This window comes from Triticum dicoccoides, chromosome 5B (assembly GCF_002162155.2).
Source record: "Triticum dicoccoides isolate Atlit2015 ecotype Zavitan chromosome 5B, WEW_v2.0, whole genome shotgun sequence".
NCBI lineage: Eukaryota > Viridiplantae > Streptophyta > Magnoliopsida > Poales > Poaceae > Triticum > Triticum dicoccoides.
Window position 1 is genome coordinate 435003710 of NC_041389.1, and position 18844 is coordinate 435022553.

Here is an 18844-nt window from a genome sequence, read left to right on the forward strand (position 1 = left end):
AGTTAGTTGAGGGGTTTGTACACAGTGCTTTATGGAGATATTTTGCGATAGTCAGATCGCTACTATATGTCTTATAAAGGATCATACTTTCCCTGAAATAAGAAAGCGCAATGATGTGAGTTACCCCTATTTTTTAGATGCCATTACTCTCGCTGATGTTAAGGTATTGCTGAGATGACAAAGCTGATTCGCTCAAGCTTGGTTGGTGTTAATGTTTTGTTCAAGAGGCCTTTTAACGCCGAGTGGATAGTCTGTTGTTGAAGTACTCGGGTTTGTTGATTCCTTGCATTTTATTTTATTTATAAGGAATTAGTCTTTGAATGAAGACAGTAGATATATGATCAGAACTCAACCGGAGGTCGTCGTCTGCCGCAGCAAAGGCCGATAGACTGGGTGTGCGGAGAGCAAGGCACACGCGTTATGGATCATTCATCCGTTCCTAATACCGAAAAAGGCTTTCGCCCCGTTTTATATATAAAGCACGATCCCAACAACCCAGTAAAAACGTACGCCATCACAACACACACACCCAAGACATGATACATAGGCGCTGAGCGCGGCAACACCACCCCTAACACTACCACTGCGAAGAGATGAAGCCGCATATGACGAACCGTGGGCTCCAAGGCGGCGCCTTTAGAAAGGATACACACCAGAGCGCCGCCACCGTCCAATCCGAGGATCAGAGTTTCTCCCGGAGCCGCACGACGGGCAATGAGAGCCGCGACTGTCGGTGTCAAAACCGGCGGATCTCGGGTAGGGGGTCCCGAACTGTGCGTCTAAGGCTAATGGTAACATGAAGCAGGGGACACGATGTTTTATCCAGGTTCGGGCCCTCTGGATGGAGGTAAAACCCTACTTCCTGCTTGATTGATCTTAATGATATGAGTATTACATTGATTTACCACGAGATCGTAGAGGCTAAACCCTAGGAGCTAGCCTATGATTATGATTGTCTTTCTTCTCTACGGATTAAGCCCTCCGGTTTATATAGACACCGGAGGAGGCTAGGGTTACACAGAGTCGGTTACAAAGAAGGAGATCCAACATTCGAATCGCCAAGCTTGTCTTCCACGCAAAGGAGAGTCCCATCTGGACACGGGACGAAGTCTTGAGTCTTGTATCTTCATAGTCCAATACTTCGGCCAAAGTATATAGTCCGACTGTCCGGATACCCCCTAATCCAGGACACCCTCAGTAGCCCCTGAACCAGGCTTCAATGACGATGAGTCCGGCACGTAGATTGTCTTCGGCATTGCAGGGCGGGTTCCATCTCCGAATATTCCAAGGTAGATTAAGGATCGTGTCCGGCTCTGTAAGATAATTTTCACACACCACCGTAGAGAGCATAACACTTTAAAAATCTAATCTGCTGACAATTTTTCATGGTGTGCTCTTACGCCGCGGCCTGGCTCAATACGAACCGGTTTTTCTCAGCCTGCCACGACACGCACTGCAAGGAGGTTTTATTGGCACGCCTCGTCGAAGTAGAGATCGTGTCCCCCTTATTGCGGGATTCCCATCAATACGAGTGCGGGCAACCCCACTACGCCTGTTGGTATGACTCCGTGTTTTTAGGCAAGTCCCAAACGGTTACGCTGAGGACGCTTGATATTCACCCCCTTTATAGAGGGGTCGAGGCCTATCCCTCTCTCTTACCACGCTTGCGCCTTTCCACATCTCGAGTTCCAACACCCGAAGCTCAAGCTTAGGCACTTCGGATCTTCAATCATGTCCAGATCCAACCTTCAAGGCCGGTGGATGGCCTCCTCTGTCACAAAGGAGGACATTGCGAAGCTTAGGGAGGCCAGATATCTGACCACCGACATCAAGCACAGGCTTCCTGCTCCAGGGCAGGTCATCCCCACTCCCGAGCCCAACAAGAGCGTCGTACTCACTTCCTCCGTGGCTTAGGCTTCACCCCCGATCCCTTCGTGAGAGGGCTCATGTTCTATTACGGGTTAGATTTTCATGATCTAGCCCCGGACTCCATCCTTCACATCTCGTCATTTATCGTCGTGTGCGAAGCCTTCCTCCACATCACCCCGCACTTCGGCTTATGGCTCAAGACCTTCAATGTAAAGCCAAAGGCGATCGAGGGGCGACACGCGGAGTGCGGTGGCGCTGCAATAAGCAGAAACGCCGATGACCCATGGCCAGAGGGCTTCTTCCCGGAGGTGTCCGATCTATGGCAGCGGAGGTGGTTCTATGTCACGGCTCTCAGAGGCACAAAGTGGGCGGCTGCCCCCGACTTCCGCTCGGGCCCTCCGCCTCAATTGGCGTCGTGGGCCAATGCGGGACTGGACTGGGGGCCTGCTAATGACGTACCGACACTGCAGGGCCGCATTCGGGAGCTTCTTGAGAGGGACATCAGTCTCGTCAGCATAATTCAGGTAATGCTAGTCCGACGGATCTTGCCGTGCAAATGTCGGTCTCTCCGGATGTGGGAGTTCAACCCAGAAGGTCCGCGAACTATTCAGCACTTCTTCGGTCTGACACTCGAAGGGATGTATAGGTTATTCTTCGGACCACAAGTAAAGTATCTGGACACCACCGAGGATGCGGGCCTGAGCTGCAACCGCCCAGATACCCAAGTAAGTAACCCTGAAACCGAACACTTCGTTTATATTTATCACAACGTTATTCTGAAAACCATCCGCGGCCAGGATTGGCTCAGCAAGGCGGAGAGAATCAGGTGTCCGGCACCACTTCCCGAAGGCTGGCCTAGTCCTGCAATAGCCAGGATGCTTAGACGTGTGCTAAGTCAAGTGCCCTCGGGGAGAGACGAAGGGAAGAATAGAGAAGCAGAGCTTCACACATTGCACATCCAAACCGGGGGAATTACTGTCTCCACGAAGGAGGATAGTCGGGGAGGGGAATCTAAGGTCTCCTCCCTCCGCGTGAAGAAGAGGGCCGCCTCTGAAGACTTGGAAACGGAGGTGCCTAGACAAGGGAAGAAAACTTCACGAGGGGGCCCTGCCCCGGAGGGCGTCCTCATCGCGCCATGCCCGCAAACGGGCCAGCCCTCCACCGAGTTGTAAGTTAATCGTAAATACAAAGCTACTGCTTCCTCCTCCGAGAACAATAACCAGGATCCATCCTTTGCAGTCCGGCTAGTAGCTCTTCTCGACAGAGTTCGTCTTCGGGGGATCTTCTTCCGGAGATGATGAAGAGTGAAACCCCACCTGCCTCTCCGCCCCATGGGGCGGGCGACCCCGAGGTGTCGTCACGGAGGAGTCCAGATTCGCCGAGGCCAGAAGCTAACACTTCGGCCGCCCTGAGCCCGGAGCGTTCGGCTCCCACGGGGGACAATAAGAAGGGTCCGGTACAGTCCGGCGACCGGCCGGACGCGCTGACGGGCCTTCTGGAGCAAGCTGCTCTCTCGGAGGATCACCGTGTGTTAATGGGCATGGTGTTTGAGAAGATTTCATCCGCCACAAGCGGGTTGAATGAAGCTTTTACGAGCCTGCTCAAAGGCTTTGAGGTACATAATGAAATACGTAATTTTTTGGTTGTACCGCACGCGCTAGGTGTGCTTCGTATAGATAGTAGCCCCTGAGACTCTGGTTGCCAGCCCTAGGGCAAACGGAGGATCACACTCTCAAGTAATGATCGCACTGCATTCATGCGCAGGTGGCTAAGGGTCCGGTGGTAGACCGGAATTCTGAATTCGCCGGACTGAGGCGACAGAATGATGTGGTGGACGCCGACATCACGCTGGTAAACGAGCGGCTTGACGAGTCACAAAGTATGTGCTCTTTTTTCCTCATTTGTTATAGGAAATATTAGGAGGAGCATAATGTTAATGTGATATGCTTTGGCTGTAGGCGGAGCTGCTGCCGTGGAGGCCCTGAGGGCAGAACTTGCCCTAGCCAAGGAACAAGCCCGGTCTAGCAATGCGGCTGCCCTAAAGGCGACCGAAGATTTGAAAGCCGAACAGGCTGCTCATCGCCGAAGCGAAGATAAAATAGCCGAGATGGCTGTGGAGCTGAGAGATGCCGCTGGCCGGTATGAGCTCCTTGAAAAGGAGAATCAGGCGAAGTCGGCTGACCTAAAGAAGACCCTTGATGCAGCCAAGGAGACGCATTCCGAAATTAGGGATGCGCGGGAGGAGCTTCGACAGGCCGGAGAAATCGCGGCTGGAAGCCACTATTTGTTGCGGATGAAGTTCTTAGTTCCAAAGTACGCTCCTTTGGATCGGCTCTGGAGCGCTGCAGACGCGTATGCGGATCTGGCAAAAAGTACGGCTGATGCGACCAAGTTTTTCAAGGATAAAAAAGATAGTGAAGTAGAAAGGCCGTTTTGGTCGCAATTCAGTGCTCCAACGCGCCCGTTGCCATTGAGTGAAAGGATGGCCGCTGTGGCCGAGCTCCATAGGTTGTCCGGTCTTGCAATGAGGTCCGTAATAGACCATCTATGGCTGAAGGGATCGAGGCCGGATAGTTATTTTGGTTTAGTGCAACAATTTCTTGGCGTCGTATCACGAATCGATATCATGAAGAGGTCGGCGTGCATAGAGGGTGCGCGAATGGCTCTTACCCATGTTAAAACATATTTGGCGGATATGGAGGCCACCATCATTGCAACCCAGAATCCGGCAGGAAGCCAGGATCCAGCCGAGCACTATTTTGAGCAGGTAACATAAGGTGCTCGTTTAATAGAGGCTCAGTGCTCGAAAAGTGTCATGTTCGAGTGACAAGTCATTCAATTGTAAAAACAATTCTATTTTAATTATAGAGGCTATGTTTATACTTTCACCCGAAAGTGTTATTGTGCCTCCTGTGCGGCCGTTTTATGTATATATATAACCTGAAAGTTAGCAGTCGTTGGCTTCAGCCCCCACGCATACAATGCGAGGGTGTTCGCAAAAATGTGCGTAATCACACTTGATCCAACATCTTGGTCCATTAAGAAGGTGATCGCACGTCGAACTAGGCAATCGGACTATATAGCTTTAACACTTTCACTTAGCCATAGGAGTTTGACGGTGGGGCTACTATGTAGCCCCTGGTACCTTCGCGTGCATCCGGATACGGGCGTGTATGTACATGACCAGGAAACGGCCCTTCGTTAATGCGGAGGAATCCCAAAGATTCTAATGAGTCCTCGAGTGGTTGACCAGTCTCTCGTTATATCATGACAGTCAGTTTTGGGCTTTCTCTACTGAGGTGCTCATCCGGAATAACCAGGGCACAATCGCAGTAGTTCTCCTTTGGCCGCCTTAGCCGATAGAAGCGGAACGTAAGGCAGCAAACCCAGGAGCCGGGCAAACCCAACATTTGACCAAAGACATGATTCGGAGCTGATGCATATAAGGCCAAACTCGCGACGCCGAACACTCCCGAAGGTATTCGGACTTTGTAACATATACTGGGCTGAGTAGCGCCCTTGATTATGAACCCTGTATTTCTAGGTACGTGCGTTAGTCTGTCGTGGCGAAATGCCAATAACGCCAGTATCCCCTGTGGGTGTATTGAGTACCCATGGGATGTCAAGCAACAAGAGACAATAAAGAAGGTTTACACAGGGGCTTAATCTAAAGAGAAACCTTTGAGCAGGGCCCTGCTGCACGTCTGCGTCTTTATCTCCGTTGTGTCGTGTCCTGATAGGGTGTCGCACGAATGGTGTCTGTAAAAAGGAAAACTCATGTAAAAAAGTATGGCATAAGCGTGCGAAGAGTTGGTTATTATAATGGATAGTAGAAGTGTAAGACATTGGCATGTTAATAAGGTCAAGCCAAAGGGTGGGCTTTATTGCATGTTTGCAGCCCCTGATGCCCTCTATGGGATTATGTGTATAGCACCCATCTCAGCTTTATCTGGGTTGTTACCGACGGTGGTGCGCCGGACTCGTCTAACCGTGTCCGTGGTCTTAACGACCGATCATGCGTTCTGATAGGAGAGGCCGCTTAGTGTCCGGCTGCTAGAGCCGCCACATACTCTTCCGCACGTAAGGAACGCCCTGTGTTTCCGCTAATGGTGATGACTCCACGTGGACCAGGCATCTTGAGTTTAAGGTAGGCGTAGTGCGGTACTGCGTTGAAGCGAGCGAAGGCCGTTCTTCCGAGCAATGCATGATAACCGTTCGGAGGGGAGCGATGGCGAAGAGTAATTCTTCGCTTCTGGAGTTATCGGGAGAACCGAATGTCACCTCTAATATGAGGGAGCCCCTGCAGCGGGCCTCAACGCCTGGTATCACCCCTTTAAAAGTGGTGTTACTTTGGCTGATTCTGGATGGGTCTATCCCCATCTTGCAGACAGTGTCCTGATATATTAGATTGAGACTACTGCCGCCGTCCATGAGGACACGAGTGAGATGGTATCCATCGATTATTGGGTCGAGTACCAAGGCAGCCGATCCTCCGTGCCGGATACTAGTCGGGTGGTCCCTGTGATCAAAAGTGATCGGGCAAGCCGACCAGGGGTTGAGTTTGGGGGCAACGGGCTCTACAGCGCATACGTCTTTGAGCGTGCGTTTGCGCCTTCTCTTTGGTATATGAGTCGCGTAGATCATGTTTACTGTTTTTACTTCTAGTGGGAATTTTTTCTGTCCCCCAGTGTTCGGCTGGCGAGGCTCATCCTCGTCTTCACTTGGTGTTTCCCTTCCCTTGTGTTCGGCATTTAACTTGCCAGCCTGCTTAAAAACCCAGCATTCTCTGTGAGTGTGGTTCGCAGGTTTTTCAGGGGTGCCATGAATTTGGCACAATTTGTCCAGGACTTTGTTCAGGCCGGACGGTCCCTCTTTGCTGCCTTTAAATGGCTTCTTTCGTTGACCGGGTCGAGAGCCCCTGAATCCGGCATTGACCACCGTGTTGTTCGGACTTTCTTCCTTGTTTCGACGCTTGTTTTTATGGCGCCGTGGCTTCCCGATGCCATCCCTAATTTCGGATGTGCCCGGGTCGCTGGTGCCTTTACGGGCCAACCAGCTGTCCTCACTCGCGCAGAAGCGGGTCATAAGGCTTGTTAAGGCTGCCATTGTCCTCGGCTCTTCTTGGCCGAGGTGTCTGGCGAGCCGCTCGTCTCGGATATTGTGCTTGAAGGCCGCTAGGGCTTCGGCATCCGGACAATCAACAATTTGATTCTTCTTAGTGAGAAATTTGTTTCAAAGCTTACGGGCGGACTCTCCGGGCTGTTGTATTATGTGACTTAAATCGTCAGCGTCCGGAGGTCGGACATAGATCCCTTGAAAATTGGCCCTGAAAGCGTCCTCAAGTTCTTCCCAGCTTCTGATTGACTTTTCGGGGAGGCTTTTCAACCAGTGCCGAGCTGGCCCCTTCAACTTGAGGGGAAGGTATTTGATGGCGTGGAGGTCGTCCCCATGAGCCATGTGGATATGAAGGATAAAATCCTCAATCCAGACCCCAGGGTCTGTCGTTCCGTCATATGCCTCTATGTTCACGGGTTTGAATCCCTGTGAAAATTCGTGATCCAGTACCTCTTCAGTGAAGCACAGAGGGTGCGCAGCCCCTCTGTATCTGGACAAGTTGTGGCATGCTGTCGACTGTTGTTGTGTCCGGTGTTGATTCCGAACTGGTATTCGATCAGTCTGATCATTTTGGTGACCGTAATCCTGCGCCGGAGCATGTCATCTATAGATGGACATGGTCACGCCGGCCTTTTTGTCCAGAAGCTCACGTAAATCGTGTGCGGCGTCAGTAGCTGCTCTATTGCGGTCATGAAGTGGTTGGTCTAGCCTACTGGCCGTATTGTTCTTCGGCAGAATGGCCTCATCGTCGAATTCTAGGAGCAGCTTGCGCTTTGGGTAGCTCTTTGTGTGGCGATCGTTGCCATATTTTTCTTCAGTGTCTAGCACTTTATTCCATCTGCGGTTGAGCGTTTCCTGCACGACCTTAAGCCTTTGCTTCTGCTTCTTTAGGCTTCTCGCAGTGGCCATAAGCCTTCTGTGGGGGTTATCTCATTCCAAACATTTTTCCGGGATGATGAATGCATCATCGTCCGGACTGTACTCTTTTCCGGAGGCAGGTTGATGAGTTCGGCCCTCGGGATCGCTGTGATCGGGCGTTTGCTCCGGGCTGTGTTTGGTGTGACCTGGCTCATCCTTCTCCATCGCTGGGTCCATATGGTCGTTGTTGCCTTTGGAGTTGACTGGGGTGTTGATTTTTCTAGCGCTATTATCGCTATTTTTACTGTGGCTGGACTTAGAGCGGCGTCTGCGCCGTCGTTTTGGCTTTTGTCCGGGGGTTTTATCCTCTGTTGTGTCCTTTTTGTCGCCATTGTCCTCCTTTGGCGTGTCCACCATGTATATATCATATGATGAGGTGGCAGTCCAGCGCCCCATGGGCGGTGGTTCCAAATCATCCCCTGCGCCGACGTCCATACCGTCGGTGTCATCGGAGTCAAAGTCAAGCATGTCTGTTACGTCATCGACGGTGGCTATTAAGTGGGTGGTGGGTGGGCGGAGATTTTCTTCGTCGTCCAAATCCCCCTCGAGCCGGACATAGTTCGGCCAAGAGTCCTCTAACAAAGAGAGAGACCTTAAAGAGTTTAGCACAGCGCCAAAGGGTGGGTGCTGAAAGATATCCGCGGCGGTGAACTCCATTACTGGAGCCCAATCAGATTTGATGGGCCCGGGTGCGTACGGTCTGGAACCTACAGCCGGACACAAGTCCGGGGGTCCGGTGACACAGACTTCCTTAGTGGTGGAGTCTGTATTCGGCTTTACCGCCGAAGAGTATGCGGCCTCCGGGGCGGGGTCCATCCACCCATCCCCGGACGACGCGATCTGCCCCGGATTTAGGTCCGGAGTTACTGCAGGTGCGATATCCCGAATATTGTCTGACAGCAGATCTAAGCCATGCTCGTCGTGACTGTTTGGCGCTCCTGGCGTAGGCCAGAATCCGTCGAAGATCAAGTCTCTACGGATATCGGCCGTGTAGTTCATGTTTCCGAACCTGACCTGATGGCCAGGGGCATAGCTGTCGATCTGCTCCAGATGGCCAAGCGAATTGGCCCGCAGTGTGAAGCCGCCGAACACGAAGATCTGTCCGGGGAGAAAAGTCTCACCCTGGACCGCGTTGTTGTTGATGATTGAAGGAGCCATCGAGCCTTGCTGCGACGACACAGAGGAACTCTCAATGAAAGCACCAAACTGAGGGAGTCCTGGATTAGGGGGTATCCGGACAGCCGGACTATATACTTTGGCCGGACTGTTGGACTATGAAGATACAAGACTCAAGACTTCGTCCCATGTCCGGATGGGACTCTCCTTTGCGTGGAAGACAAGCTTGGCGATTCGGATGTTGGATCTCCTTCTTTGTAACCGACTCTGTGTAACCCTAGCCTCCTCCGGTGTCTATATAAACCGAAGGGCTTAATCCGTAGAGAAGAAAGACAATCATAATCATAGGCTAGCTCCTAGGGTTTAGCCTCTATGATCTCGTGGTAGATCAACTCTTGTAATACTCGTATCATCAAGATCAATCAAGCAGGAAGTAGGGTTTTACCTCCATCAAGAGGGCCCGAACCTGGGTAAAACATCGTGTCCCCTGCCTCCTGTTACCATTAGCCTTAGACGCACAGTTCGAGACCCCCTACCTGAGATCCGCCGGTTTTAACACCGACAGCGACGACGCCTTCAATAAGGGAATGAGCTTCGCCACCGCCGGTCTATACGCAGATAGAACATGTTTTCACCCCGGCCAAAACTCACCGCCACCGAACGCCACACCCCGGCGACCATGCCGCCCACACAGCCATGGCCACCGGGCAACACCAAGCCACGGCCTCCGCCCGAGAGTACCGCGCAACCACCACCAGGGCCACCGCCCCGGCATCCAAGACCTTGACACCACCTCACCCAAGACCTGCCGCTATCCCAACCAAAGAGACGAGCGAAAAGGTCCCACCTTTCGCACCCCTGGGCGACCCCCAGCATCGAGACCCAATAGGCCGGCCACCTGGCCTCCATCGACCCGTCCTGCAGCACCAGGCGCGAGGCGAGCTCGGTCCCGCAACACCATGTGCGAGATGAGCTTAGCCTGCGACACTGTGCACGAGACGAGCTCAGACCTGCGCAATGGGCACGAGATGAGCGATGGACCGCAGCTGGGAGAAGTCCAGCCCTTCGCCGAGCGTAGCGACCGGACAACGTGGAGGGGGGGGGGACAAAGGATGATATAAGCCGCCTATGGACGAACCGATGCCAGGACGTGCCAGCCATCGCCGAAGCCGACTTGCCAAGCCACCGTGGAGCCATCCACGGCTGGAGCAGCGGGCACCCCGGCCACTGCCCAACCTACGCCGCCCAGCAAGCTCCCGGCGTCGGAGCCGCCGGGCACGCTCCCACGCATCCCGCCGCCCGAAGCACCAACCCCCGAGCATCACGCCGAACGCTGGAAGGTCGGAAATTAAAGGCCCCACCTTGGAGCCCATGGCCGCTGACGAACCAGCCCACAGCGGGCCACGAGCGGCACCGCCAGCCACCGGGGAGGCCGGATCTGGCACCCAACCCGCTGGATCGATGCAGATGCCAAGGACAGAGGTGCTAGAGACGACAAGGAAGGGATCAGCCGCCGCCCGATCTGCCGGGCCCAGCCACGGCGCGCACCGCCGCCTACAGCCCTTCGCACCGCCACCAGAGGGTCGCCGTCCCGACAGCTCCCGAGGCCGCGCGGCTGCGCCGCCGCGCCCCGTGCTCAGCACCACGCCAACCCCGACGGCCCCGGCCCGCGCCGCACACCACCGTAGAGGCGGAAGAAGAGAGGCCCGCCACCACCGATGTTGGAGGGGCTTCGCCCACCAACGCGCCACCGGCGGCGGTGAGGGAAGGGAGGGAGAGGTGAGGGAGCTCGGCTAGGGGCTAGGTTTCCTCCCCGGGCGCCCGCGGGAGCGCCACGGGAGAGGATTGGAGGATCCGTTCCTATTAGCAGATTAGCTTTCCACTTTCAACTGAACTCACTTGTACCCAACCTTATATCATACCTCTTGCATGCCGAGCATGATGACCTCATTGTTGAATTTCTTTATGTGCAAACACTTTTGATATGATGAAGATCGCTGTTGACCCGTCATGCGCCAATGTTTTTTTAAGGTTTTCCATATAAGAATTCAATGTCCCAGTTTTCTATTTACTTTATTTACCGCTTGTCAATTTCAAATGAAAAACTATATGCATAATGTCTGAAGTTGTATTTTGAAGATTACCTGTTGACAGATATTCCGGAACTGCATAACCATAAGTTCCCCTAACCCTCGTGGATAAATGACTCTCCTCACCAACAGGACCATTAACTGCCAATCCAAAACCAGTGAGCTTTGCAGTATAGTCCTGCACAGTAGTATGATGCATTCCTTTCAGTGGATATCACATGGTCATATAGGTGAAGTGCGATGTATTGACGGTCCACTTACACTGTCAAGGAGAATATTGGAACTCTTAACATCTCTAACAATCATATTTGTACTGTGAAGGTAACGAAATGCTTTTGCAGCTCCAAGTGCAGCTTTCATTCTCAGGTTCCATGCAAGACGTAGACATGTGTCTCCTATATCAAAGATTTATATATCAATTTATAAATATACTCCCTCTGTCCCATAATATAAGAATGTTTTTGACACTAGTGTAGTGTCAAAAACGTTCTTATATTATGGAACGGAGGGAGTAGCATACTATGGCCTTATATTATGCAGTACAACAGTGGAGCACAAAGTCCTACTTTGACTTACTCCTAAAAAGATGATTTTCCAAGCTCCCACATGGCATATACTCGTACACTAGTAGCCGGTCCTCATCCTCTGAGCAGTACCCAAATAGCTTCACAATGTTGGGATGGGAAAGGCGACTTAGGTAATTAATTTCTGCCTATAAACGGCAACTTAAGAGAGTTAAAAATCCTCCAATATTCCATTAGCACTTGTGAAGCTGGAACTGATAAATTCGAAATCATCACTTCAAGATAAAATTTCAAAACTGCACTTATTACCAAACATGAATCATAGCTTTGAGGACAACACCACAAAATAGAATAACAGTTATGCTCACCAACCACTCTAGGTGCCCTTGAAAACTCTCCTGGCTTAATCTTTTTACTGCAACAGTTATGCCAGTGCCAGGTTTGCAAGGTGACAATGTGTTCTCATCAATCCATCCTTTATATACACGTCCAAATGCTCCTTCACCGAGTAGAGTGTTAACATCGAAGTTCCTTGTGGCTAACCTGAGATTATCATAACTGAAGATTTTAACACTGGTCAGGTTCTGGCATTTAATATTCGCGCTTAGAAGCACCGAATCCGAAGAGGCTCGAATGGCTCGACTGCCGCAGGAACTAATCATACTCCCATATTTACCACCACCTTTTGAGAACATTCCTGCATACCATGTCTTCAGTACTTTTTAAGGAATAAAACATGTCAAGGACCTCGGTGCCCAAGACAGCAGGACCTCGACTACGTAGTTCGTAGTCTCGGTTGATAGGAGCGCTAGGGTTTTTGCCTAACTGCTCAATGGTGCAGGAGAAGAGATTAGGAGTAGAGGAGGAGGTAGGAGATAATGATTTATTGCCTGCGTCCAAGGGTGCAGATTACAGGATATATAAAGGCCTTATGGGCTTCTAACAAACTAGGAAACTAACTACTCCTGGACTCCTAACAAACTAGGAAACTAACTATTCCTGGACTCTAGGAACCAACGTAGGATCAGGACTCCTTGTCCCGATCATGCCTCGCCAGCTGTGGCCGTCGGCTGCTGCCCCTGGGCGCGCGACCCGCGCCTGTACGCAGCGCCCCACATGACATCTCTCCTCCCCTCGACGAGCAGCTCGTCCTCGAGCTGAAAAGCGGGGTAGCGCTCGACAAAACTGTCAAGATCCTCCCATGTAGCTGATGATGCTGCTTCACCCTTCCAGTGGACGAGCAGCTGGCGAACGCCGCGTGCTAGTCGTGCACGAGTCACGCGCTCCGGTTCTGGAACAGCCGCCCCGTTGTGGATCGGAGGCAATCCCGGTGGTGCAGTTGGAGGCGTGCCGAAGAACTTCTTGAGGAGGCCCACGTGGAACACGTCATGGAGGCGCGAGCGTGCTGGAAGCTCAAGGCGGTAGGCCACGTCGTTGATGACCTCTGAAATGCGGTACGGCCCATAGAAGCGTGGCTTGAGCTTGCCCCTGGTTGGCAGGTTGGGAGAGGACGCGGCGCGCTGGCGAAGACGAAGCCAGACCCAATCGCCCACGTCATGCCGAATGTCCCGATGGCGTCTGTCGTAGTAGGACTTGTAGACCGCTTGTGCCTGCTGTAGACGATAGCGGACGTCTGCGAGTAACTCGTCGCACTCCGCCATGCTCCTGGCCACTGCGGCCACCCGTGTATCGCCCGGCTCGTAAGAGCGAATAGTGGGAGGGTCACGGCCATACACAAGCTTGAACGGAGTTTCTTGGGTTGATGTCTGGTAGGCGGTGTTGTATATGTACTCGGCCCAGGGAAGCCATCGGAGCCACTGCCTGGGATGATCCCCGGTGAGACAACGGAGATACATCACAATGATCTTGTTAGCAGCCTCCGTTGGGCCATCCGACTGTGGATGAAACGCCGTCGTCATGTGCAGCTTGGTCCCGGTGAGGCGCATGAGCTCCCGCCAAAAAGCCGAGGTGAAGACGGGGTCGCGGTCAGAGACCATGGACTGCGGGACGCCATGGAGACGCACAATCTCAGCGAAGAACACCTGCGCCACTGATTCCGCCGTGTACGGGTGGGCCAGCGCCACAAAGTGGCAGTACTTGCTGAAGCGATCCACCACGGTGAGGATAACAGACTTCCCGCCCACACGAGGGAGCGCTTCTACGAAATCGATGCCGACGTCAGTCCACACGGCAGTGGGCACCGGCAGTGGCAGCAGCAGACCGGCGGGGTGCAAGTGCTCGGACTTGTACCGCTGGCAAGTACCACAGGCGCGGACATACTCCTGCACCGTCTTGCGAAGGTTAGGTGCGTGGAAGTCGCGGCGGAGACGATGCAGCGTGCGCAGGACGCCTTCGTGTCCGTCATCGTGCACTGCGGTGAGAAGCTCCTGGAGTAGTGGAGACGTTGGCGGGATGTAGAGGCGGCCGTTAAAAGTGACGAGGCCGTCGGAGAGCGCCCACGGCAGCTGCCGAGCGCCTGCCGTGATATCCTCGCGCAACGCGACGAGTGCTGGGTCGGTGGACGAAGCGTGCCGTAGGCGGTCGATGAAGTCGAAGTGAGGACCAGATATAACCATGACTCCCGTCTCTTCCGTGTCGCGGCGGGAAAGGGCATCCGCCACCGTGTTTGTACTACCGGCCTTGTACTCCACAGTGAAATCGAACCCCAGTAGTTTGCCGACCCAGTGGTGCTGCAGAATGGTTGCCAAGCGCTGGTCAAGGAGGAATTTGAGACTGTAGTGGTCAGTTTTTACCACAAATTGGCGCCCCCAGAGGTACGGTCGCCAATGGCGAATAGCGAGCACCAGGCCAATGAGTTCCCGTTCATATGCCGCCAGAGAACGGTGACGAGGCGCGGCCGGCCGGCTGAAGAAAGCCACCGGGTGCTGATCCTGGAGAAGGACGGCCCCGAAATCGTATGTAGACGCGTCACACTCGACGATGAACGGCCGTGTGAAATCGGGCAATGCGAGCACGGGAGCTGTGGCGACCGCCGTCTTGAGGGCGGTAAAAGCTGTTGCCGCCTCCGGCGACCATGAGAAGCCGTCCTTGCGAAGCAGGGCCGTCAGGGGCGCGGCGACCACGCCAAACTCCTTGACAAACTTGCGGTAGTACCCTGCAAGACCGAGAAACCCCCGGACCGCGCGCGCCGAGCGAGGCTGCGGCCAGTCGGCCACGGCCTGCACTTTTTCCGGATCCATGGCCACTCCGGCCGCGGAGATGGTGTGACCCAGGTAGGAGATCGACTCGACGGCGAACGAGCATTTGGACCTCTTGACGAAGAGCCGGTGCTGGCGCAGTACGGTAAAGATGGTGCGCACATGGCGAAGATGATCGGCCCACGACTCGCTGAATATGAGGATGTCGTCGAAGAAGACGAGAACGAAACGGCGCTGGTACGGCCGCAGCAGATCGTTCATGAGTGCCTAGAACGTCGCCGACGCGTTGCAGAGGCCGAACGGCATCACCAGGAACTCGTAGAGGCCGTCGTGGGTACGGAAGGCAGTCTTTGGGATGTCCTCCGCACGCATCCGCACCTGGTGGTAGCCGGAGCGTAAGTCGAGCTTGATAAGATGCCTGCCCGGGGGAGGAGCGCCTCAAACCGCTCCTGGAAGTCGACTACGGACGTTGTGCGCTTGCACGCCATTAGTTCGCCCAGCGGGTTAGCGCGTAGAGGTGGCCCGAAGCGAAGGTTGAGCAGCTCGGAGAAGCGGCGCCACGGCGGAGTGCCCTCGTCACGCTGGACCTGCATGTACCACAGCTGGGCAGAACCCTCAAGGTTGTAGGACGCCATCCAGACTTTTTCCTCCTCGGCGATCCGTTGTTGATGGAAGAAGGACTCGCATCTGTTGAGGAAAGCGAGCGGATCTGACTTGCCGTCGAACTTGGGGAAGTCCATCTTCTGAAACCGGGGCGGGCGATCATTGTGGTGCTGCCCATCGTGGGCGCCGGCAGCGCTCGACGAGGAGGTAGACTTGTCCTTCTGGAGCGCGGCGACGGACGTCTGCAGGGACGCCACCGTTGCAGTCAAGGCCTCGATCATCGTGGCCAGATCAGCGGTGGTTGGTTCTGCCATGCCGGAAGTGACCGAGGCGGCGGCGGATGGTGGCGATGGAGGTGTGCTTGGCGCGGACGCAGGGGTGGCGGCGGGCTGCGGATGGAGCGCGGACGAGGAAGAGGATCGCCTGGAACCTGATACCAAGTTGTCAAGGACCTCGGTGCCCAAGACAGCAGGACCTCGACTACGTAGTTCGTAGTCTCGGTTGATAGGAGCGCTAGGGTTTTTGCCTAACTGCTCAATGGTGCAGGAGAAGAGATTAGGAGTAGAGGAGGAGGTAGGAGATAATGATTTATTGCCTGCGTCCAAGGGTGCAGATTACATGACATATATAAAGGCCTTATGGGCTTCTAACAAACTAGGAAACTAACTACTCCTGGACTCCTAACAAACTAGGAAACTAACTATTCCTGGACTCTAGGAACCAACGTAGGATCAGGACTCCTTGTCCCGATCATGCCTCGCCAGCTGTGGCCGTCGGCTGCTGCCCCTGGGCGCGCGACCCGCGCCTGTACGCAGCGCCCCACATGACAAAAACATACACACAAAATACCAAATTAGCTTAATATTTTAAAAGAAAATGTTCTCTGGTGGATACGCTTTTGCATTGATCTACCTCAGGTCCATAGTTATCATGTTCTGGAAGATTCAAATGTTTGATTCTATTTTCTAGGGAAACTTCGCACAGAAATTAGGAACCGGCTGAAGCAAGCTATGGTCACTTGGCCATCATCTAAAAAGGGTACAAGCGGAGAGAAGCATGGCAACAGTAGGAAAGGTCCAGGAGGGAGTCCAGTATGTTACTTAGTTGGAGTCTGGTCTTAAGTACTAAATGCTTACCTGAGTTCACACATGGGTTGAAGGCCTGATTGCTTCGTAGGTTGGTGACCTACAACAATGAAATTTAGAGCTTCAGATCTTGTTTACATGACTATCTCTTAGAGTGAACATATAGTAGTATTTTCCCACAAAAAAAAGCAGTGTTTAAACATAAATAATAAGACCCATGTATGTACAAATATTAGGTACAATTAGCACATACGACAGAATTACTTTTAGCTCTAGCAAGTTCTTGTTTCCATTTCTTCTAGATCGCATAATATATGAAAAATGGTATACAAAAGGTTAAGTTAATAAATAGTATAGGTAATGAAGGGAAGATTATAATTAAAGGGCAGAAGTGTATGAGTAGTAAATTAATGGTTATTTAGAGAATACAGCTAGGAGTTTAATTTAACTCTTCCATCTATGCCCACATAGCAAGAGAAAAGGCACAACCTGTGGACAGAAGCAAAAAAAAGCGATGCCAAAGATGAAGATATCACCAGTTCCAGCAGTGTGAAAATATACCTGCTCTATTGGTGAACTTCTGGCTGTATCAATCTTATTTAGTTCATCGATAATGGTAGAATCAATCTTACTCAATTCATCCACAACCTCAGCTATAGTAGGCCTTTTCACTCGGTCAACCTCCACACATCTTAACGCTATTTCAATGCATTTCTTAACTCCATGAGATGTATGCGACAATGCTTTTGTCTGCAACACTTTTTCCCAGTTTTCATGTACCTAAAAAAGTGAGACATAATATTGTGGAAGGTGACATGCATGCAGACTGGCAAGTTGATAGAACATAATATTTGAGAAAATTCATAATTCTTCAAGATATATGATATTTCCTTACAAGTTGAATAAACTCTTGGGAAGACATATCCGCAAATTTAGAGTAGCCCTCATGTCCTGCTATTATTTTTGTAATTGTAACGCCCAAACTGAATACATCAAACTTTGGTGTGATTTGGAATCTATTGATGTATTCTGGTGGCATGTATCCACTGCATGATATCAAACACATTTATTTAATAGACAGCTAACCAAATAAATTGACTACTTTTCATCAGTTCTGAACTTACAGTGTTCCGATAATTCCCTTTGAGGAATAGGTTTCTGTTGAATCGAAGAGTCTGGACAAACCAAAATCTCCTATCTTTGGCATCATATTCCCATCCAGCAATATATTTCCCGGTTTCAAGTCCAGATGGAAAATTGATTCTTTTGATCCATTATGAAGGTAATTTAATCCCTCACAAATTCCTTTAATAATTTTGTAACGTGTGTGCCAACCAAATCCGCACGATTCATCTGCAGAGGTAAACAGAAATATGCTACCAAGCCTTAATTTTGGGATCGTTTTTGCGTTCATGCAAAATGAGAATACTGTCTAAGTAGGGTAATATCATACCCGATAGATATTCATCAAGGCTTCCACCCTCCAAGTATTCAAAGCAGAGAGCTCTATCTTCCACCATAGCAAGAACATATTTTCCATTGTGCTCTACACATTTATGACGTATTTCATGGCAGTAGCCAACTAACCTTACTATGTTTTGATGTTGGGCCATCATAAGGTTAGCACATTCATTCTGAAATTGCTTGTCGCTGTCAAGTCCTGGATGCTTGTAATGAAGCTTCTTCACGGCAATCACTTCACCATTGTCGAGTGTTCCCTGTTAAATTGTCATGTTAATATGGTACATGGGTTCTCGTAGTTTGTGATAGTATCATTTGAAAAGAAAAATGGTATATAGCAAATTAGCAATCATACCTTGTAGACTACTCCGTACCCGCCCACACCAATTCTGTTGTCCTCAGAAAAATCATTTGTAATTTGTTTTAACAATTGGAATTTAAAATCCCTTGGCGTCGCACTTGCATGCTGTAACTTGTTCTCCATGGTATTATCTATTTCCTAGTAGGACAACTTGGGCATACCATATACCTATAATAACCATGTGCACAGTTTGTTACAAAAATCCTTTCAGAGAAGATATGAACATGTATATGCTTGTTTTAGGAATCCATGTGCACAGTTTGTTACAACGAATAGACATTTTGCTGAAGCTACACATTACCGAAAAAGGGTTTCCCCCCGCTTTATATTATAAAGCACCAGACACACGATCACAGAGTAACTGCCGGGGCAAACGGCACAACAAGCCCAAAAGGAAAAAAGAAGAAGAAATAAAAGCCAACAACGGCAGCTCGGCAAGCACAAATGATCCGCCACCGCTGCGCCCTCCACCTTCGGCCCACCACACGCCATGGCACCGGCCCGCCGCATACCAAGCATCACCTCCAAGAAGGAATGCGACGCC

General features: G+C 51.7%; 1 protein-coding gene across 1 annotated transcript in view; it reads right to left on the reverse strand.

The window, feature by feature from the left end:
• The window catches only part of LOC119310137 (receptor-like cytoplasmic kinase 176), a 20564-nt gene extending 2470 nt beyond the window's left edge, over positions 1 to 18094 (reverse strand). Inside the window, exons 1-11 of the mRNA XM_037585974.1 lie at positions 17932 to 18094; positions 17603 to 17831; positions 17374 to 17524; positions 17040 to 17258; positions 16530 to 16578; positions 16412 to 16422; positions 16306 to 16328; positions 12001 to 12175; positions 11685 to 11820; positions 11370 to 11503; positions 11163 to 11286 (exon numbers count right to left, since the gene is read on the reverse strand). Coding sequence (XP_037441871.1) covers positions 11163 to 11286; positions 11370 to 11503; positions 11685 to 11820; positions 12001 to 12175; positions 16306 to 16328; positions 16412 to 16422; positions 16530 to 16578; positions 17040 to 17258; positions 17374 to 17524; positions 17603 to 17831; positions 17932 to 18094 — 1414 coding nt within the window. The remainder of the gene's footprint in view (positions 1 to 11162; positions 11287 to 11369; positions 11504 to 11684; positions 11821 to 12000; positions 12176 to 16305; positions 16329 to 16411; positions 16423 to 16529; positions 16579 to 17039; positions 17259 to 17373; positions 17525 to 17602; positions 17832 to 17931) is intronic.
• Positions 18095 to 18844: the final 750 nt, after the last annotated feature.